The sequence below is a fragment of the Limulus polyphemus genome, unplaced genomic scaffold (genome assembly GCF_000517525.1).
Source record: "Limulus polyphemus unplaced genomic scaffold, Limulus_polyphemus-2.1.2 Scaffold2979, whole genome shotgun sequence".
Lineage (NCBI taxonomy): Eukaryota > Metazoa > Arthropoda > Merostomata > Xiphosura > Limulidae > Limulus > Limulus polyphemus.
In genome coordinates, this window is record NW_013668589.1 from 4,994 (window position 1) to 27,634 (window position 22,641).

Sequence of the window (22,641 nt, forward strand, 5' to 3'; positions counted from 1 at the left end):
GAACATATACTCACAAATAATAAAAGTTTTCATGACTCGTGCATCTATTTGTACCTAGTCTTGTTCACTAATTTAAAACAATGCAGTGACTTGTTATTTTGTGTAAGGTTCTACAGAACCCCAGCTGAGAAGCACTGTGGCAGATGCAGTAAATTTAAAAGAATGCTTAATAAATATTTTAATAATAAAGGCTACTTTGTTTTCTTGTGTGTGTGTGTGTGTGTGTTTAATTTAGTGGATAGGATGGCTTAGTTGGACCAAAAGGTTCCTTGTTGTCCTTTAATTTTATGTTAACTAATGGAGCATCATATATTACAATCTCAAATGACTAAGAAATTTTCAGTAGTCATTCCTCTGCTTTGATTTTGAATAGGGTAAGGCCAACAGACAATTTGCTGGAGACACTAATATCTAAAGAATTAAACCTAAGAAGAAGAAGAAAAAACATTTAGGAACTTTAGAGCCCAACCTGCAATTTTTACATCAAAGAATATGTTGGTTCAGAAACAAATTCTTACACAGTTTCTTGTAATATCGACAAGGGAATTCTCAAACTCAGATGTGTGAGGATTTTTAGATTGGGAAGTCTTTCTTAGTCAAATGTTTTCCTTCAGTTGTATCAATATGTACAAAGAATTTTAGCTTTCAAGAGCATCACAAGAAAAAGTCTTGGAGATTTAACAGCTCAAGCAAAATGAACTTTCATTCTATACAGTTGCCATGGAAATCATCAAATGATTATGAGAACCAACCACTGCTGGAGTTTAAAACAATAAAAGAAGACATTTATTAACATAACTTCTGTTTATTTGTTGCCCAGGCAGTTTTAATTAAATTTCTGTTGAGACAATTAATAAACAAACTTAAGATTTAGATTACTACAATTCTTAATCAGATAATTTTGTTTTTAATTCTTATGCGCTCTGTTATATTGATTAACCCAATGTAGAAAGGGACATCAAGACACAATACTTTGCAAGTTATGACAAAACCTATTTATATCAAACCCCTAAAACACATCCAATACCATTAAAGTTAATGTTCAAATCTCACTGCAACGTACATCCAGCATGGCTATTTCTGGGTGATTCTCTCCACAGATGAGCAGAGCCAGATATCGAGAACGGTAAAGAAGTTTTAAAGCTGTGCTTACTTGGGAATTAGCGAAACAGTACAATGCTAGGTTAGTCTGTATAGAAGAGAGGAAAAATACACAGGTAATCAGAGAAGGTATATAAGTAACTTGACAAATATCTCTGCAATACTGCAAAACTAATTATTAAGTATTCTAAAACTATTATAATTGCATTTACACTACTGGACAAAATTTTGATCATAATACAGTTAATACCTTGTAATAAGCAAACTTATAAAAAGTAATGCTGTTGTTTGTACAATTTCGTAGAAGTTTATACGTTACGAAACACTATAATAAATTTAGGACAATATGTAGGTGAAAAAATCAAAGACAAAAATATAAAGCCCTATAACCTGAGTGCTTTCAAATGGGAAACCTTTCTTCATCAGTTTGCTTATGATGAAAAAAATCCATCTTTCAAAAGCAGTGTTGTCATATAGTTTTGTATTTCTGTCCTAAACTTTAGTTGAGGTACTACACAAAATATTTACAGACACTGTGAAAAAGATCAGTGTTATATGTTCTGTTACAGTTTTAGTACCCTAAGTGAAAACCAATAAACCATATTCCTCACAATATGCTAACTCACATATTCTGTAATGTTGTAGGGATGATCGATACCATTCACCCTCTCACTCATCAGTACTGCTTTCTGCTGGTATTCAATAGCCTGATAAATCAATATAATTCACAATTAACTATGTTCATATTGAATTTAGCCACTTTAAAGAGTGTGTCTGAAACATTCATAACTTTTACAAACTAAAAACTTAGATTACGACATTTTTCATAACAGTTCATGTAAAATGTATACCAAATAAAAACTTTATCTTGAATTGACAAACAATGAATATAAAGTAAACTTATGGGGAAGAATTATCTGGCAAAAACAGTGTCTCTCCATTGACCACAACCATTTCAACTATTTAAAATGATTTATCAAACCTTCTTGAAATTCCCTAACTTTCACTTTTGTTAAAACAGAACTTCAACATTATTGTAGAAAAAAAAAAAGAGATGAAAAACTTAAGTTCTGTTTCAATTCATGATGTAGTGATTTTGAAAAAGAGTTCACTGCTAAAACATGTATACTTAAATCTGTCAGTATTGGGCCAAAACATATACTTACTTCTGTGTGATCCCCCATTATATAGTTAAGTCGAGCCAACATTCTGAGGCATTGGGCTATTTCTGGGTGCATGACTCCATACACATTGTTCAACAGGTTTAGAGCTTTGGTTATTAGTTCATACCCTTCCTTTAAAAACCCCTGTTGGATCTTGTTCTGGCCTGTAGTGCAGAAATTATAAGCATCTGTGGCCTGAAATAATCAAGAAATATCTAACTGTACTTATTACAAATGTTTTTCTGTTATTCAAAGGTAGTTGTGATTAATATACACAGAAATGAAGACTAACTTCCTTTATTTCTCAACCCGGCAGAGAAACTCTTAACGTTGCATTTTTAACAACTTTAACTTAAGTTTAATAAGAGGTTTAAATGATTATTAAGAATTACCGAATCCTTCGTTTTGGAAGAGAAACTGTTCATTTGTAAAGCTTAAGTAGCTTCTCAGCTGTCTGAAGAACCCCATTATTGGGTGAAAGGCCTCGTTACCAATGGATATAGCAGATATAGTATGGTTAACATATTATTATACACTCTTCATTATTTTCTCTCAGAAGTTCTTATTAGTAACTACAATTAATCCACTATATTGTACACATACAAAGTTCTGTAGTCATAATCTACACAGTTTGATTTGGTTAATACACACATTATCTAGAATGTGAGGGTATATATAATCATCTGAGTTATGGTCTGCAAGTCTTATTGAAAATATAAAGCTCCTTACCCTGGGGTTAATATGCTTCACCACAGGAAACACGTTCAAGATATCATCTTCTGTAAATGCCGAACGACTGTGATTATCTAAACTGTACTCCTTCAAGAGGATCTGAACACCACACTTCATGCAGAAGGAGCGAAGAAGTGAGATTTTCTGGATGCCATAGTGTTCAACAACTGCATCAACACATTCCACTTCTAGTGTCCAGTTATAGTATGATTGAAGTTCTGCTTTTAGGTTACTCCAGAAGGATCGAGGCGTAAGCACTGTCCACTCATTATTATCTAAAATGATGCCAGACCTTGCATTACCAGATGAAAATGCGGTAATCTTAGTAACTCAACAGTTTTTCATTTTGACACTATCACAAAACCAACAGAGAAACCTCTAAAACAGGTCAGCTTTATAGTGAATTATATTTAACAGCAATTAATCTTATCAAGAATTTAGAATATTTTCAACCACTGGTTTGCAACTTTTTTCATATTGTATATCCCAGCAGACCTTCAAGACAGTGGCATATTGCTAACATATTAAAATACAACATAAAGTGTTAATAAATGCATTAGCTCTATAGTGTCCTAATGCAAATTGACAAACATAATATGATTTGTTTCATAATATTTAAAAAAGTAAAAAAACTCCTGAGTAAAATTCTTTGAATCTTGAGGTGAACTTTCTACAGAGTATGTAATTTCTGTAAAATAAAATAGGCTATACGTGGTATTTGTATGAATTCTCAGACTTTGCAAAATGTTTTAACATATTAAAGATGCTTAGCTTTCTTGCAGCTTTTAATTACTGAATATTAATTCTTACTGCATTATTGTAAAGCTTTGAAATATATATATATATACACATTTTTATAAATCTAAATTTTCTTTGTTTTGATTAAAAAAACATTACATGCAGTGTCATTGCTTTTACAAACAAGAAAAATAACTTTCTTTACCATATCAAAATTATAAGCAAGCAGACTTTTCTTAACTGTTTATTAGACAGTTCCATTTACATATTTATTTAATGTTTCTTTTCAGTTATGTTTTCCCATTCAAGCAGTTACTTTGTTTATTAAGGCCTACTGTAAACAAAGCCTAATAGAATAGCTGCCTTATTGGCAAAATGATATAACTAAGCCTAACAATTTTCAACCCGATCTTGTTCCACAAAATTATTTCATCATACTTCCATATCTTAATTCAAATAAAGTAAAAATAATAAAACAAGGTTTAAAAAAAAAAATCAGGGCCATAATTGAAGCAGAAATTGTTCACAAACTATTTTTCTACAAGCAACATATCACCAAGCTAAGCTATTATCTGTTCTGATCTCTTCTGAACTGGAAGCCATTTCAATTTATAAAGTTGAAAGAACAGAAAAAGAGATTTCATGATTTGTTTAAATCACTAACTAATGGCTCCTTAAAAGGTTCAAATTGATGTCAAAAACTACTTCAATTTTCCTTCTAGGGGGCCATATTATGTTCAGAAAAATTCCTGGATTTTACAGTCACTAATATTTTCATTCACAGGAGGCTAAAATCACCCTCAATTCAAAATTTGTGTAATTAACAAAAAAAAAAATTATGTATGAAATTAAGTAACTAAGAAAAAAGTACTGAATAAATTTCAAATCTGAAGTACTTACAAAAATGTTGTGGAAAAATGATTACAATTTCATTTATTCTATAAATCAGTAGTGCAGTTTTACCCTTAGTTTGGCACCATACAGTTGAACACCATTTATCTGAGACTAAACTAGTAACTTATAAGAAAATTAATATTTTGCTTTGAAAATAAACAATATTTTCTTATGCCATTTTTTTTTGGTTGATCAATTAAACATACCTTGAACAAGGAAAGAATTCTGTTTATTCTTTCGTTTTCCCTTTCGTTTTGAGTTCCTAAACTGAAGCTGAAATAAAAATTAATAAATCCAATTTTTTTCACCTATGTTCAAAACTACTTAGAATCTTTGCACTTTCCGGTCATTATTAAAAAGTCATTTTTATAGTAAATTTAAAAATATTTTATTAGATAAATATTCAAAGAGGAAAAACCTTTTTTGTCACTAGAGGTAGGTAGGTACCTTTAATATGCAAGTTAAATTTATTCAGTATAGCTGGGACTGGAAAGATTAACTTCAAGTAGCTGGGCTTGTATCAGTTATCCTGTGCTATACTTGAATAATGTGACAATATGAACTACTTAAGGTAAGTCTTATAGTTCTTTTAAGATCTTTTTTTTTAATAAGACATTTTCAAAAAAGGGTAAAGGTTGGGAGTAGCATGTAGTATAATTATCAGGGTGGTATTTATTCTACTTTAAGGATTTTTTAGAATTTTTAAAGGTGGAGGATGGTAGGCATTGTTTAGTAGAAACATATTTTTGGGGTTGCTTAATTTTATCTTATTTCTACTTTTAACTTTATTACATCTTTTTAAGGGTAACTGTAGACAGTGAAAGGCAGTAAGAGTTGAGACGTTGTGGGTGTAAGCATTCAACTCTGTTCCATTAATGAATTTTCCTCGAATGCTGACTGGTTTCTCATCACCATCACTTTTGGGTGCTATTACCACAGGCAATCTCTGTTATGACTTTTGGATAACAACTGGAAAATGCGAAGGTTTTTTGTTTTAAAAAGAGTTTTGAATTTATATTAAGTTCATTACTGTTTTATAGTGTTGGTCTTGATCGCTTATTGACAATTAATGTAACATATAATAGTTTTGAAAATATAACTCTTATTATATATATATATAAACACACACACACTTTATTTTCCTTCTACAAAAGTTGAAGAAAAAGATAATAAGATCGAACCTCTTCAGCACCAATTGGGGCAGGGAGGGTTAAACAAGATGACAGAAAGCAGTTTAAGAAGTGGCTGATCGCTGCTGCCAGACTCATTGTTTCTACAGCTTGCAGATAAGCCATAAACTGGTGTTTGGCAGACCGAGAAATGAGCTCTTGAACACTGATTGCCTAAATGATACAAGTATGAGAAATTAACACAAGAAATAAACAACCTTATAACACCAAAATGTTTTTATTTAATTACACACTCAATGTTTCTATAAACCAATATGTACTACATAAATTAAATACTAAGTTTTAAAAATGTTCACAAACATTTTCGTATACAACTGCTTTATACAACTTAAGTTATTTGATTTTTGTAATCAGCATTACCTCAAAGTTAATCTTTGTTTAGAGAAATACATCCTTACATTTTTTAATTTCTTAGATTGGTTTCTGCAAAATCTTAGTATGGATTCCAGTGGCGCCATCTGTTAGCAACAGTATATTCAATACTACAAGAAATTAAAGCATACTGCAACAGACGAATCTTTGGAAAATAAACAACTCACATAAACATACTGTAACTGAGGGATCTTTGCCAGCATCTCTGCCACTTTGCCCAAGTAGCGTATGTTGATACCTCTGTAAATTTTAATAATACACAATGTTACTCCAGTATGAAACAATTTTGTAATATAATTTTTCAATATACTTTCTATAATTTCAAAGAAAACAGTTACTTTATTGTATTTTAAAACAAATACTTCAGCCTAAAAGCTAGTTGTTTGGAGAGTTGTTTTTTTTGTTTGTTTTGTTTTCATTTAAATGATCAAGTTCACTGCTAGTCTAAATATATAACTATAATTAACTATTTTAAGAACTATCTGTATAATGCACCATGTTAAATATATTTTTGGGTTATAACTGAAAAGTTTACATTACTTAGAATATAAAACAGTAGTTCTGAATACCATAACAAAATCTTAATAAAGCCTAACCTGCTGTGTAAAGCCTCAGTAAGTGTTGTACCATCGATTGGTGAGGTAGAATGTTCTAAGCAGTCTCTGATCTGATTAAACAAAAAACAAGACAAGTTAAACCATGTGTACTGTGCTTCATTTAAAAACCAAAGCTGTGCTAAAGTGTATCAATTTTCATAGATCAGTACAAAAAAAATGTTTTGAATATTCAGTACATCTTACCACTTGTTTCACTGAACTACAAAACATTAGTGCTAAATTATAAAAGTTCAAAAATGAATGCCAATTGTAATCAATATAACACTAATCAAATAACAAAAGTATTAAATTAACATAATGTTTCTTTAAAAATCATTAAATTACTAAACTACAGCTTAACAGCATTTTAGAATTACTCTCAATTTTATAAAATAAACACCTCAATAATGTTTTAAAATACAGTAAGTGGAGAAACAAAAAAACAGCAGTGATCTGTTGTGCATAAGTTTCAAATGTATGAATTCAATTTGTAATGGCAATTATTTCACATCTTTCCAAAGTGTGTATTATGCATGGTTTCAATCAATTAAGCTGTTCAACCAACTTTTCTTATAAAATTTAAAATAGCATATTGGCTGATGACATTTCTTCAAAATATTAAGCTTAAGGAACAATACAAACTTACAAAACTAGGAATCTGAACAGTAAGTAAGAAGTATGCAGCATCTTTGACTAACTGCTGTTGTTTTTTCAGATTTTCTTTCTGTTAAAAACAAAATTTCATATATATATATAAAACATTTGAGCATTTTCAACATAAACAAATAAAGCAGTAAACATTATCTAAAACATCTAGAAAATTTATTTAAGTTAATCTAAGAAGCATACATATGTACAATTATTTCAGCCATATTTCATACACTTGTGTTTACATATAAATCTAGTTTTAAGCTCCTTCTCATAAATTATAATAGTGTAAATAAATTTTAGTTATAAAAATATCCATAAATTCTATGTTTAAAACTTTAATGCTTCTAAAGTTACATAGCTACTAGATAACAACTGGTAACGAAAAAAAAATATCAGGACCTTGATCTTATGTTTATAAATATTAAACAGTTAAATTAGCATGAATAGTCTAAAGTTTATGATAAAAGAAGTTTTATGACAAACCTCAGTTTCAGGATGCTGAACTCCTGGATTATATACATCGGGATTGAAGCGGATATCATATTCTACAAAGGAAGCAAAAAATGTTCTTAGTACTGAAAATATTATGACCCATTCTATAATTCTCTATTTCATAACCCATTCAGTATATTTTCTTTTGTAATTTGACTAATATAATCAGAGATATTTCTTATAGTAAAAACAGTGACATATTTTAAGCCTTTCCTTGGGCTAGTTTGGATTGTTCATCAAATGTTTGTTTTTCATTTACAAGTTGAAAGTTTTCTTTAAATAAAAAAATTTATAAAGTCAACATATGAAATATAAAGGACATATAAAAAAAAATGTGTGTAATATGATGCATATTTTAGGTAGCCATCAATTAGTGAAATGTTTTTGACAAAATTAGCATTAAAGATTCTCTCTCTCTCTCAAAATGAAAAACAATACTACTTTATCAAATCTCATTATGTTTACCACACATTCTTAAACATACTAAAATCACAGAGAAATTTCCAAGCAAAGAATAAAAACTGCTGCTAATTTAACATAAATTGCTGACCATTAAGTTAATTTCTTTTAACCAAATGTGCACAAGGTCGGTTTATTGGACGACCCCCAAACTGGAGACTACGATTCCAAACTTACTATGTGCATCTGTGTAGAATGTGGAAAGGTTTTGGTCAAATGTACATAAAAAATAAGATATGTTACAAAAGTATTTGTGCTCAAGATATGAATTGAAGATGTCAGTCAGACTCTGACAAGTTGGAGTGCAGGGTGACAGTCATGTGATGAATAAAATATGCATTTGTCTAGCATACTGTTTGAATGTTGTATTTGCATAACCTATAGAACCTCCAAAATGCTTATCTACAGTTTCTTTCAGTATTCCTGTATATTGTAAATAGTATTCAATCTCCTCTACCACAAGCTGTCACTAAACCATCAGCAGTGTAGGGTGTCATGAACAGTTGATAACTCTGACATGTTGATTGGCACTCTGTGAAAGGTTGTGGCATGTATACTTTGACCCGTACCTGTGCACATACAGTTAAGAAGATCTTATAGAGTTCAAACTCAAAGTTGAAGCTAAGTATATTATAACTTAAAACGTTAGAACTACATATATTTTATTATTAACATTTGGTTTTTACATTTGTATTTCACTTTAGGTTCTTATTCTGTAATAGAAATTATTAAAGGTTTAAATATCTTGCCTGATTCCTTCAAAGATCCAACAGCTTGAGCAGCTTGTTTGATAATTTCTTTTGTATTGTCTACTGGAAAAATAAATCTTGAATTTTATGTATAATAAGCACATTTGCTGTTTCTTTGTTATTAATAAAGCTTGGAACATGGTGTAAAAAATATTAATTTTTGGTTAAATATGGTAAACAAAAACTACAGCAGTTTACTGAAATCCTTCATATAATTGAAATTCAAAAAGCATCACTAAACCTTTCTTTTACATTTAGAAGTATTTTATTTGTGTTGAAGCTCATAACTATTTATCACATGTCTTCAATGTTTATGTTCTTTCATAAAACTACATAGTAACTTAAAGGAATATCTGCTTATAGTCACTAAAACCTAGAAACAATCTAGCCCTAAAATCTGATCAAAATTAAATTACTAAAAACCAATTTAGTTTTAACAATGAATGTGAGAGATGTCTCAAATCGAATTAACGTAATTTATTGAAAAACAGTGCAATAATATACAGTAATACAATGATTCACCCAGCATATAACATATAACCTGAAGATATCAGTGAAATGTTATATTGGTGTATATTTCTATCACAATAAAATGCCATGATTTTCACTATATTGTGTTAGTTTAAAATGTTTAGTTTAGATTGATCTTTCTCTTCTTACATATTTCCTGCATGATATTAACTGTATTTTGTGTGATAGAAATACACATTTCACCTTTTATTCTGAGACAAAAGTTGACAGTAGTTTTTTTACAAATGGTAAAACAGTAACCTGCATACTATGTGGAGATAACTTACAGAGACAATTATGATCTCTCTAATATCAAAAATCAACTATTTTCTCAGTATTCGAAAAACCACAAGTGTTAACTTCGTCATTACACGTTTTAACATGTAACTTAGTTTTTCTTTAAATTGTTGTAAAAGACCTAACTTTCCATACTTTTTGTTTCTTTTCCATTGACAATTGATTCAGCTATCTTTTTGAACTCGTCATCCTGTTGGTTAAAAACATCTTCTAGGTTCCTCAAATCTTCACTTTCTCGTAAGCTGTCATGGAAATATCTATCAGCAGAAGGTACATAGTCTGTCTTCTCTTTATCATCATTTTCTTTTAATTTACTGTCATTGAGGACTTTTCTTTCCTCTTCCTTAATTTCTTCTACTGTCTTCTCATCTTTCATATTTTTCCCCTAAGATTATACCATCACATTTATTGCAACCAAACATATTGGAGTCTATTATCATTTGTTACCACAAAAAAAGTGTTGTCAACTATTAAAGAAAGTTCAATTCAGTTCCAACTAGTGTTGTTTCAATGATAAACAAAATACCCGTTGATATTGACTTCAATAATAAGCACTAATACAAATTAAATTATGAAACTAATTTGTGAAAGTTGTATCACTGAGTAAATATGTAATACACTTCACCTATTTGTCACACACATTTTGTTACTTTGTAATTGTCACCTTCTGCTGCACATTAAACATATTTAGTATTAGCTTCATAAAATATCTGATAAAAAAACAAATTATTCCTACAAACAAAAATAAAATTTGTTTGTTGCTAACCTTTTCCTTGTCTTTTAGTAAGTTTTTCAGTCCAATTTCTTGAAGACCGTAGGCAGCAAGTTTGATGAACATCACATATCTAGCTCTGTTAAGACATTCAAGGAGAGTACAATGTAAACGTTTATATTCAAGTAATCATCCGGGAAAATGTGAAAGAGGGAATTTCTTGTGGAATTTTTGGCATCAAGCCCAATTTTATTAATATGACATCTTTTGGAATATATTTAAAATTAGTTTTGAAATAAAGACTGGGAAAAGATAACGTTCCACTGAGAATTATTTGTATGAAGTTTATATTTTTGATAGTTGTTTTCCATATTTTTTGGTCTACAGTAACCCTTAACAAAACATTGTGACATATATGGTCCATTGCAATAAATACTTCTAATATGAATGCTACAAAATAAATGTAAGAAAAGAAAGTACTGCCATGAAATAGGTAACTTTGTTATGTTGCACCTACTCGACAAATGCATCAACAAGTTCCTGACGCAGACAGCACAATTTGTGTTTATGTTCCCGGGGAAACCCTAGAGATTGGGCTTCTTTGCTGAGTCCTTCGTCGTCCACTGAAGACAGAAGAAGTAGAATGTGAAAAAATAAGGTTGTAGAATGAAGTTAGTTGAACATTTTAAATCATATTTTCAAGATATTTTTTTTCGAGTTGGATTGTATTAATTAGACATGTACAAGAAATAAAACACAATGTTACATACGAATAAGACACAACATTGCATGAATAAAACACAGTGTTACATATAATTCATCACTAAAAGGCTGATATTTGTACTTACAAATAAGGAAGTTTACGTCGGGTGGAAATGCTCTCAGTAAATCCAGGATGTAATGTCTCCCATCGTTACCTATAATACCCTAGAAATATATGACAGTTAGTAATATGTACTTTCTTATGCTCTATTCTAATCTTCAGAGCTTTTATGCAAGCAAAATACAATTCAAATGTGTGTATTAATCAATAAAAGTACTTTCATAGATGAACACTGAAAGATGGTTGCTGATATCATGATCAAAAGCTTGGGAATTAAAAACAGGAGAATAACTTGTTGTTTTGTGTGGGCAGATGTGTATTATACATACATATATAAATCATACATATCTGAAATGTGTCATTGAAAATCACTCTGAACAAATGACATGGAAATTTTCTGTGTTTCAAAACTGAGGAACAATTATTTTACTGCAAAAGTGGTGAAAACCTCTAGATTCTATTGAAGGAAAAAGAATCAATTCAAGATAAAATAACTGCCTATGGAGTTTATTTTTAACATGCAGTTCAGGTATACAAGACTTTACTTCACTGGATACTGTATCTGTCTTGCAGTTATCTGTAATGTTGTAACTTACCTTACATTCTACAGAGGAGCACAGTTCAACAATGTCACCCTTGTCATTAGCAACTCTGTGGAGAAAAAAAACACAAGAAAATAAATATACAGAAGACAAGTTTATAATAAAACCTAATCTCATATACTGAAGGCAAGTGAATAATAAAAACATAAGACTAAAAGACTTAAGATTTAATACAATACTTCTTTTAGTGAAAAAAACAAACAAAACATTTATTAAATCCTAGGATATTATTAGTAAATAATAACTAAGGAATACAAAGCTTTAAAACATGAAATTCAATGTACTTAACTTTTTTCAGCAAATTCAGAACAATTGTTCAAACACCATTTTTATGATTGCTGAAAATCTACAAAATTAGAAAGGTTTTTCTTTGTAATCTGATACAGAGAAATAGAATATTTTTAAACTTTTATTCATTCGAAATTTACAAAGCCATTTTTAATCAGTTATTCTCCATATGAAAAAGCTACTTTCAATTATACTTTGTAATCATCATTTATATGACAAAATATTAGTATTTTCTTACTTATGAGGAAGAATCTTCAGATGTTGCCCAGCTTTATCCAGCTGCAGAAGAAAAGAAAGTAAAATACATCAAAAAAGTTGCTTAAATACATATGCTGAGGGAAAAATAATCCACATTAACAAAGAAAGAAATACACACGGTTATGGAAAACATTAGTCAAATGGAGAATGTTAAGATCAACTTAAGTAGTGTAAATACTAAAACACTGTAGTTGTTCACCTTACAATTATTGTTATCTGTCCTACAGTAGCAGTACTACTTTCCTTAAAAGTGTTACAACCGTCGTTATGAGTCCTTCAGTAGCAAGGTGCAGTACTACTTTCCTTAAAATTATTACAACCGTCGTTATGAGTCCTTCAGTAGCAAGGTGCAGTACTACTTTCCTTAAAATTGTTACAACCGTCGTTATGAGTCCTTCAGTAGCAAGGTGCAGTACTACTTTCCTTAAAATTGTTACAACCGTTGTTGTCAGTCCTACTGTAGCTGTTTCAGGTGCAGTACTACTTTCCTTAAAATTGTTACAACCGTTGTTGTCAGTCCTACTGTAGCTGTTTCAGGTGCAGTATTACTTTCCTTAAAATCCCTACAATTACTGTTATCATACCACCCATTCTTGTTTCAGAAAAAATTACTACTTTCCTTGAAATTTCACAGTTTTGTTTTCCAACAAAACGACCATAAAATTATTTTATAATTTTGTGTAGTGCCCTTTCTAGTTTTCAGATATTTCTAAATAATGAACTAAACCTTTTATAAAAATCTGATTCTACACTATATATGTAAGATTCTCTTAACATTTTCTTATAAAGAAGAGAACAAAATAGCACTAAGTAGAATGGCTGATCATTAGCTTTTTGTTCGGTTTCCTGATAAATATTGTATCCTTGTATGAATTTTATGGTTATATTTTATTTTGCATAGAAACCAAATTTCTATTTTGTGAAATAGTAGCCTTGGCCTTTTACCCCTAAAAACCAAAAAGGTTCTTTGCCATTTCCTAGGGAAGTGACTTGCTGTGAATTGATTAAAATCTGCTCTACTGTGGAAAACTTGATAAATAAAAAAGGTTGAGAACTTTTTAAAAACTGCTGAAAGTTATTAGAAAACATACCAATTCCATGTATTTCTTATGAGAGACAACAGTTTTTCCAAAGTCAACAGACCCATACACCACTGACTGCTCTTGTTCTCTCTCAAGGATCCCTGTGTAATGTAATTAATATTCATCACCAACGTACAAAATAAATACATGTCAATTCTCCTCTGCTAATATTATTAGCTAATTATTAATTTTTTTCCTTCAGTGATAAAAAAACAAGGAAATTAAAATGTAATTCATAAAAGTCAGCTGATACAGAATCAAAATTTTAGTAATGATGAACTTGAAATTAAAAAAAAACAACAAACAAACTGAGCTCATTTTTAACATTCAGTGAAATACCTGGTATAATTGACTGGCAAGTAACTCTGTAACCTCTGTAGTCAACCACAACAGTTCCAAGAGTGTACAACCCATCAACATCAACAGTATTGTAAGCTCGAACTCCTTTCAGGTCATTACACTGACAAGAAAAAACAAACAAACTGAAATCAGGACACAAACACAGAAAATAAAAAAATATTCACCAACTATATTCTCAAGAAAACACAACTGTTCATACTACCATTAGAAAAACAAGACTTCCTCAGTACTTTTTACACTACACTACCTCTAGAAAAACAAGACTTTCTCAGCACTTTTTATACTACACTACCACTAGAAAAACAAGACTTTCTCAGCACTTTTTACATTATACTACCACTAGGAAAACAAGACTTTCTCAGCACTTTTTACACTACACTACCACTAAGAAAACAAGACTTTCTCAGCACTTTTTACACTACACTACCACTAAGAAAACAAGACCTTTCCACACTTTTTAATGGGTTACCATTAAAAGCACAAGACTTCCTCAGTGCTGCTTATATTACATTACCACCAGTAGAATAAGCTTCTTGATAAAATTCTAGCAAAAAATTGTTTCTGATGAATAAAAGTATATTGTAATTATAATATGAACTTTTCATATAGTTTGTACTTCCAAAATCAATTAATTTACTCAAAATAATTTAAATGTTGAATTAGTGATAAATTTTCAAAGTAAAATAACATTGAATTGACATAATATCATGAATTAAGACTGAATCTCCAATGGGGAGAATTTTTAGTCATTTTTTTACAATTATTTAATTTAAACCAAATATTAAGAATGAAAAAAAAAGCATCAAACATATTCTCTTTTCACTAAATAACACAACATTAATGTAACATGAGGCAGGAAAAAATATTAGATTTTAAACTCACAGGTGCAACAAAAGCAGCAGCATCCCCTCCAAGTTCTTTATAATTATCCTTCACATCAAACCCCAGGCTGAAGAAAATGTTGTTCCATATAAACATTTGCATTCTATATAGAAAAAAAAGAGCTTTACAACTCTCTTGACAGATAAAATAGGTAGTATTGTTTATCACACAAACATAGGCCTTCCAACCTGTTTATATAACAAAAAAAAGCTAAAAACAATAGGCTGTAACATAGGATTTTATAAGTATTCTGTCTCATCTCTTTGGCAAACAGTCAATTTTTCAACCTGAATCACTCCAAGAATCATAATATCAATAGAATACTTACCAATTTATCAGGCTTTTGTTATGATTTTTTTTACTGTTACATTACCTTTATCTTGTTCTTCAAAGTTCCATTTTGAATAATCTTTTATGAAAATAAATATGGGTCAGATTGGTTGTAAAAGATACAGGTTTTATAAGTCACTTTCACAAAAAGAGAGAGAGAAAAAAAAAACACTTTCAAAATATAGGTCTTAATATGTTTATAGGTTTACATAGGCTCATTGAGAGGAATGTAACACAAACACTTAAGAAACAAGGTACGTGTGGCTAAGCAATGACAATTTTCAGATGTAGAAAAATTCTAGTGAATTAAGTTAAAACACCTTAAGAAACAACCTGTTGTAGGAAAAATATTTGCAAGCAATGATGGTAGAATAACCTTTCACCTTACAGATTAAGTCTAAATTGAACTTGATCAAAAGACAAGTTTTGTGAATTAAACAAATATGCTTACTTTGTTTCGTCTCCTGGATTAATAGCCATGATATTCCCATCAATTACAGCCATAGCTCCCCGAGTTGCTGCTGCAACAAAATCACTATGAACTTTAAAAATTGCACGTTCCCGAAGCAGTCTTTCAGGTAGTGTCTTTTTAGGGATTTCTCGAGTTGTCTGTAGTTCTTCATTCCAATCCCTAGTCTGCCCAGGTATGTGCTCTTCATAACCAAGTTTAGAGGAAAAGGCTGGAATTAAAGAGAAATATTAAAACTTACTTTAAAATACTATGTCCTAAATCTTTAGTTTGAAATACTGAAGGAATATAAAAAGAGTTACAAAAAATCCATCTTTGTTTATTGCAAAACATTTATATAAGAAAGTACATTCATTGTTCTCTGGATTATTACTACTTGGTAACAAATATAATTTCTAATCAAACTGTCTATAGCCCATATTCACAAAGCAACATAATTTTTTATATAATCTAATAACAGCTGCTCTTGGATTATACTGTGGTATAGATAATTACTATTCATAATAAAAACTATTTTTGTAGTCATGTATTTATCTACTGCAAAACTTTGATACCACTTTATTTGTTGAATAAATGTTTTAAAATGGAAATTCAAGAGAAATATTTTTATTTAATAACAATTTTAAGACTAAATATTAGTGATAATTTTACAAATATTAAAAAAGTTTTTACAAACTAAAATTTTGACACAAGAAGATGCCAAATGGCAAAGATATTCATATCCATTACAAATCTAAAAACAGTGTTTACAACTTTTAATCACTAAGCATAAACAAAAATAGATTAACTGGTTTGTAAAAGCTAGCCTCTCAAATACTTATTGGCTAGCATTATTTATTCATTTCTACATTATTGAGATGAGACTTTTTGGTGATACTGACAGAAGCAAGGTCTGTGTGTGTTTAATTTAAAATGAGGTTTAATTTCTATAAAAAAATCTGAATTTATCAACTGACTTAAGTTTATTAAACAAGTTAATGAAATCTTTTGCTTGAATACAGGTTCGAATTGGTTTAGATAATTAATGGACTGAGATAAATATATGAGTATTGTTTAACTTAAAACAACAATATGGAAATTTCCTAAATTGCACTAATATAATTTACCATCTTCTGCTCGGATAGAATCAACAGTGTGTTCCACCAAAGGTGCTGTCCATGTATAAAGCTGGTACGGTGTGGCCACCCGCTCAAATGGATGTCGCTGTGTTCGTTTTTTCTGAATTATTGCAAAGTTTCTCTTGAAAGCAGGGCTTATCTGTAAACCAAATGTTAATATTGAGCTCTGAACTACAACTCATGGGAAAAACTACTCCTTATAGTTTTACATTTATAGCTTAACTGTACAAAAACAGGAACCTGAAAAGCATATTTTCAAATCATAACGATACATGTGTTTATAACTATTTGTCAGGAGGTAATTAACATCAACAAATAGAAAATGGTACATTGTTGAAAACATTTTAAATACCACCAAAATATCATTTCACAGTAAAAAACACTAGAAAAATTGGACAAAATCTGCCGTGCTAAACCCTCTGAAGGCTTATTTGAATTAAAGATCTAATTTACAGCTTTTAAACTGTGGAATTTATTATAATTGAAGTCATATATAAACAGTAAGGAATTATTTGTACTTGCCTGTACTCTGTTAAAAACAAACATTTTCAAATAGCCAAATAAAACCATTGATACTTTTTTCCACTGTAACTTATGTAATATTTTTTAACATATAGAAGATTATTTAAAAGTGTGTGTGTGTGTGTTTAGCTATCATGAAATATATTTTTATTTGGATATTCATAAGAAAGTAGCACCTTACCTGCCCTAAAAGGTCTATTAAAGAATGATAAACATGTTTAGGGTTAGCAGGTTTAGTATTCAATTCTTCTTCTGTTGTCCTCAAAAATGAAAAAAAAAAAAAAAGAGCTTTAAAAGCATAGAACAGGATATATTGTTCCAAATATATTATATAGTCTTTACTAACAAAAAAGTTGTCTTATGTAACAATTTCTTCCAGAAACCACTTGGATAATGCGGGAACTTAAAAAAGATGAAAACAAGTCAAAACTGATAGTTTGTTTCCAACTTAAGAAGCTGTGAGCAAATTGTTACAAACGTTTTTAGAAATATAAATTATTAATTTTCAACATAACATGAAAATTTATTTATACATTACATACTAGCCACAAATATAAACTTACTGATTAACATAGAATCCTCGAGTAGATGCTGTGATATAAACTCGTTTCTCCTCCAGTGTAACCACATAAAGATACAATAAATCCCCTACCATGAAAACATCAAGTTACATAATGCAGATTCAATTAAATTCAACATATTTATTTTACATTTCAAGATTTAAAAAGTACTAATCACAATGTATATTATGGATTTACATAGATATTATAATTACAATACTAAACATGTAACATTAATATTATATTCTATAATATTTTGGGACAACATGGGACCGGTTGGTCCATCTCGGATGTTCCATCCTCAAAACTAAATTAAAATGATTAAAAAAAAAATTTAAACTCAGCCCTTTTCATTTATATACTTATCAAGCTTTTTTTAAATTTACTGCCTGTACAACATCTGAAGGCAACCCATTCCAAAGGCCAACAACCCTGTTAGAAAAATAAAACTATCTTAGCTGAAGATGACTCCTACCTTGCCAAAATTTATATTTGTGTCCCCTAGTTCTACTATTCTCATACACGATACATCAACATTATCAATTCCCTTTACAATCTTAAACACCTCAATCAATTCCCCCCCTAACTCTTCTTTTTTTTCAAGAGAAAACCATTTGAGTGATTTCAGCCTCTCGTTGTATGACAACCCCTCCCTCCCAGGCACCATTCTAGTAACCTTTCTCTGAACCTTTTACAACAATTCAATGTCATTTCTATGGTAAGGAGCCCAAGACTGAACACAATATTCCCAATGTGGACTAATCAGTGACCCGTACAATTAAAGTATAACCTCTTTAGACTTGTATTCAATATTTCTATAGCTACAACCTAAAATCCTATTTGGCCTACCACTAGCAACAGCACACTGCTTGGATGGCTTAAGAGACTGATCAACTATTACACCAAGATCCCTTTCCTTCATAACACTATTAAGGTTATTCCCATCCAAATTATACTTATAATTCAAATTATGATAACCCACATGCATTACGTTGCATTTATTATAATTAAAACCCATCTGCCATTTATTTGCTCAACTCACTAAATGATCTATATCCCTTTCCAAGTCAGCAGCATCCTCTTCACAGCTAGCAACACCCAAGACCTTAATATCATCTGCAAACTTAACCAATTTATTGACTATCCCTTCATTTATGTCACTGATGTAAATCAAAAAGAGCAAAGGTCCTAAGACTGAGCTCTGAAGTACCCCACTTGTGACATTAATCCAGTTTGACTGAACTCCATTTGTAACAACCCTCTGCTTTCTTCCATCTTATTCTGGTATGGCTCTTAAATTTAGACACAATGATAAATATGAACACATAACTCACATTTAAACAAACCATCACTACACAATCTCCATAATAATTAATACATTTATCTCAAGAGTATATCATGGTTTGAAAGCCCAAAGATTCAAAACAATACCAAAACTATGAATCAAATCTTGTAAAGCTGCACATGCTCATTTTTACCTTCAATTTTCATTCAAACCTGCCTTTAGTACCTTGTTTGTTGCTTGACAAATACTGGGACAAACTTTTAGGAATCTGTTTGAATAAAACTTTTCCTTTGTTTTTAAATACTACTAAGTACAAGATATATCCCCATCTTGGAAATTCTAAAACCCTGATCTAAACGCATCTTTATGATCTGAGTGTACAAACATCTTGTGTCAGAAAGGGCTGTTACATACCCTTCACATGAAAATCAATCAATTTGTGCTAGCATCACATTACGTATGAAACACCAAAGAATGTCAAAATGGAGTCCTGATACATTCTGTTCCATCATAGCTATATATCAGCTATGGCTGTCACATAACTTGCTTATATTCATATTCAAAACTGTTTTAATATAAGATACTCAATTTATGTAAAACTTTGTCTTTGAACTATGGTTTTTATTTTATAACTTATAATTAAGTATTATTTTTAGCCTTTGATAAAAGTTAAGCTCATTTGATAAAGGCCTGCAAGCATAATGAAATATTAATTTCTATGTGGAGCATATATTTAATGAAATATTAATTTCAAACTCAAAAAACTAAAGAAAAATAGAAATTCACTCATCCTATGCTTACAGTAGAGTCAAGTCTGCATGTCATCACAACCTTTATACACAGTTACATTCAAAATCTTATTAAACTTTATTATCCGTGTGTGTCAGTAAGATTGACACCAAAATGTGGTTTATAATTCAAATGTTTATATTATCTAAGTTATAATTTTTAATGTTAAAAGGAAATATTTAAATAAATTATCAGTATTCATTTCTCTGTCACATGATACATCTGTGCTCTGAATTGCCCCTTTCTAAAATTTTCTTTCTACCCTCATGATTTTTTCAGTGTCCAGTTAACAAGATACTATAGATATTGACAAGCCAGAATACAAATTTAAAACCTCACATCTTCTTGTTTTGCTGAAGTACAAAAAAAAATATCAAGCTCATATGACATACCCCTCCAATGTCATTCTGTCTTTCAATAAATGTCAAAAGTTCACAGATGAATGAAGATTGAGAATTTTTTTAATATCTCCTTTTAAAAATCAAGAAATTAAAATTTAGATACTAATAAAATTCAAATTATAAATTATATTTTTATGCAAAGTTTATTACATTGATAATAAAGTAGTTTAATTAAACTTTAAATGAAAAGTTAAAAATAAGATTAGAAAATGTATTATATCACATAGTGTGAAATGAAACCTATATGACCAGTTATAAAACTTTCACAGAAATTTAAAATATGATAATGATTAAAAATTTCATAAAAATACAGCATATTATAAAGATCGCTGATAACCAAACTACAAAATTTACATATTACACTATATTTAAATTTACTCATTACGTACCATTTGAATCAGCAAGAGTTTGTGAATTTCTTCTAATGGACATATTTTGATGCTCATATGATTGCAAAGTTCAAATACTGACCACCTAAAACATTTGTAATTGATATTACGTAAGACATAATTTCATTTTGCAAAATCAGGCTGTAAATGATCACTTTTCACTGAATTTACATGTAATTATAAATGATATAATAAAACTGTATTTCTGAACAATGAACACAAATAGACTAAACAAAAAATACTTTTTACATATGCAAACCTAGTTAGATTTGACAAGTTTACCTGATTATCTTGGTATTAAGTTAAGACTGCTAAAAAAATGTGTCAAGCATATTAATTGCAGCATATATTTTCTCAAAAAAGTGCAAGATTCAATACCAAAAAATAAATAAAAAATTAAACACCTATAGTGGCTTGGTGATGTATTTATGTCAATACGTTTGATATCAAACTGTAGATTATAATTCAAATTTTAGAACCATACATTACTCAATTTCTTAATTTAAAAGTAAATATTAAAAGACACAGATAAACATCAATTTTTGTGTGTCATGTGGTATGTTTAATGTAGCACTGGGTCAAAAGAGATGTTTGTGAAATCAAAATACCAAGTCTACAGTTTTATACAAATTATAAATTATAGATATTGACAAGCTACAATATAAAATAAGAAGGTCTTATTTTTCTATTTGGTAAGATATTACTCATGTAATAAATCAAACACAGTGACACCCCACCTACCTCCTTCCATTTTTGGAAACACTCCCTTATATACACTTACTTCTATATACAACATGAATAACCAATCGGAAGCTCAGAATGTCCCCCTAGTGGTTTTCTCAGCTTTCTAACGTGACTAGCGTCATTTCTTTCTATTGAACCAAGATTTTAATGAGGTAGGTTGTGTTTTTAGTTTGCTTGAAATTTCATATTTTTTTTAGTAAAATACATCTGTTACTAAGCTTGATATATTATAGTTGAATTCTATGGTGTTAATGTAGTAACTTACGATTTTTTAGTTATTCAACTGTATACATGAAAGCTTAAAAAAATATTTCGTTTCATATCCTCCATGTGCAAAATTTTTAAAGGCTTAGCAACTGAGTACAAAGGTTGTAACTAGAAGAGATAATTTTTTGCTTTTCTTCTTTATTTACTGTTCTGTGTTTTAGGAAAAATATGTTTAAGAACTTATTTGAAAATAACAATACTCTATATACATATATAATGTATAATAATTGAAATGTGACTGTATTTTACAAAATACTAGTTGACTAAAACACAGCCAAGACAAGTTACTTTGTACAGACCAAAGGTCAGTTTTATGTTATTTGATACAATAACATGAGTACACATAAGCCACATCATTGTGACTTCTGTATTGTTAGTCAGGCACGGATTAAAGGACAATATAATAAAAATATTATATATATACATGTATAATGTTATGAGATTAAAGCTATTTAGTCTAAACATTTGTATTTTCATGTTATAAATTGTGTTCATTATAGAATGAAAGAGGCATGATTATGTTTATTTCCTAATTTTTATGGTGATTGCAAGATCCTTCAAATCTATTGAACTCGTACAGATATTAATTACTGAAAATAACAGCTAAAATATAGTTTTTTCGTAAGAAATGTTTGATAACTATCCAGACATTATAAAGATTTCGCATATGAAATTTCAAAATTTTCTGATGCATAAAAGTATTTTTAATATCAAAATGAAATACTGCACGATAGATAGGAAAGATGTGAAAAGAAAAAAAAGGTGTGAGAGAAACACTGCTTTACAAACCTTACAACTTAATAAAAAATTATATAT

General features: G+C 29.7%; 1 protein-coding gene across 2 annotated transcripts in view; it reads right to left on the reverse strand.

Annotated features, from left to right (window-relative positions):
• The window catches only part of LOC106468357 (clustered mitochondria protein homolog), a 51,191-nt gene that overhangs the window by 3,701 nt on the left and 24,849 nt on the right, over positions 1 to 22,641 (reverse strand). For both annotated transcript variants that reach the window (XM_022396698.1, XM_022396697.1), the window contains exons 7-30: positions 17,954 to 18,038; positions 17,572 to 17,650; positions 16,857 to 17,007; positions 15,733 to 15,961; positions 14,952 to 15,054; positions 14,049 to 14,169; positions 13,719 to 13,810; positions 12,608 to 12,648; positions 12,076 to 12,130; positions 11,505 to 11,583; positions 11,174 to 11,279; positions 10,711 to 10,795; positions 10,080 to 10,329; positions 9,138 to 9,200; positions 7,921 to 7,982; positions 7,433 to 7,510; positions 6,787 to 6,857; positions 6,358 to 6,430; positions 5,810 to 5,971; positions 4,835 to 4,901; positions 2,994 to 3,271; positions 2,268 to 2,459; positions 1,728 to 1,808; positions 1,064 to 1,189 (exon numbers count right to left, since the gene is read on the reverse strand). In XM_022396698.1, coding sequence (XP_022252406.1) covers positions 1,064 to 1,189; positions 1,728 to 1,808; positions 2,268 to 2,459; positions 2,994 to 3,271; positions 4,835 to 4,901; positions 5,810 to 5,971; positions 6,358 to 6,430; positions 6,787 to 6,857; positions 7,433 to 7,510; positions 7,921 to 7,982; positions 9,138 to 9,200; positions 10,080 to 10,329; positions 10,711 to 10,795; positions 11,174 to 11,279; positions 11,505 to 11,583; positions 12,076 to 12,130; positions 12,608 to 12,648; positions 13,719 to 13,810; positions 14,049 to 14,169; positions 14,952 to 15,054; positions 15,733 to 15,961; positions 16,857 to 17,007; positions 17,572 to 17,650; positions 17,954 to 18,038 — 2,729 coding nt within the window. The remainder of the gene's footprint in view (positions 1 to 1,063; positions 1,190 to 1,727; positions 1,809 to 2,267; positions 2,460 to 2,993; positions 3,272 to 4,834; positions 4,902 to 5,809; positions 5,972 to 6,357; positions 6,431 to 6,786; positions 6,858 to 7,432; positions 7,511 to 7,920; positions 7,983 to 9,137; positions 9,201 to 10,079; positions 10,330 to 10,710; positions 10,796 to 11,173; positions 11,280 to 11,504; positions 11,584 to 12,075; positions 12,131 to 12,607; positions 12,649 to 13,718; positions 13,811 to 14,048; positions 14,170 to 14,951; positions 15,055 to 15,732; positions 15,962 to 16,856; positions 17,008 to 17,571; positions 17,651 to 17,953; positions 18,039 to 22,641) is intronic.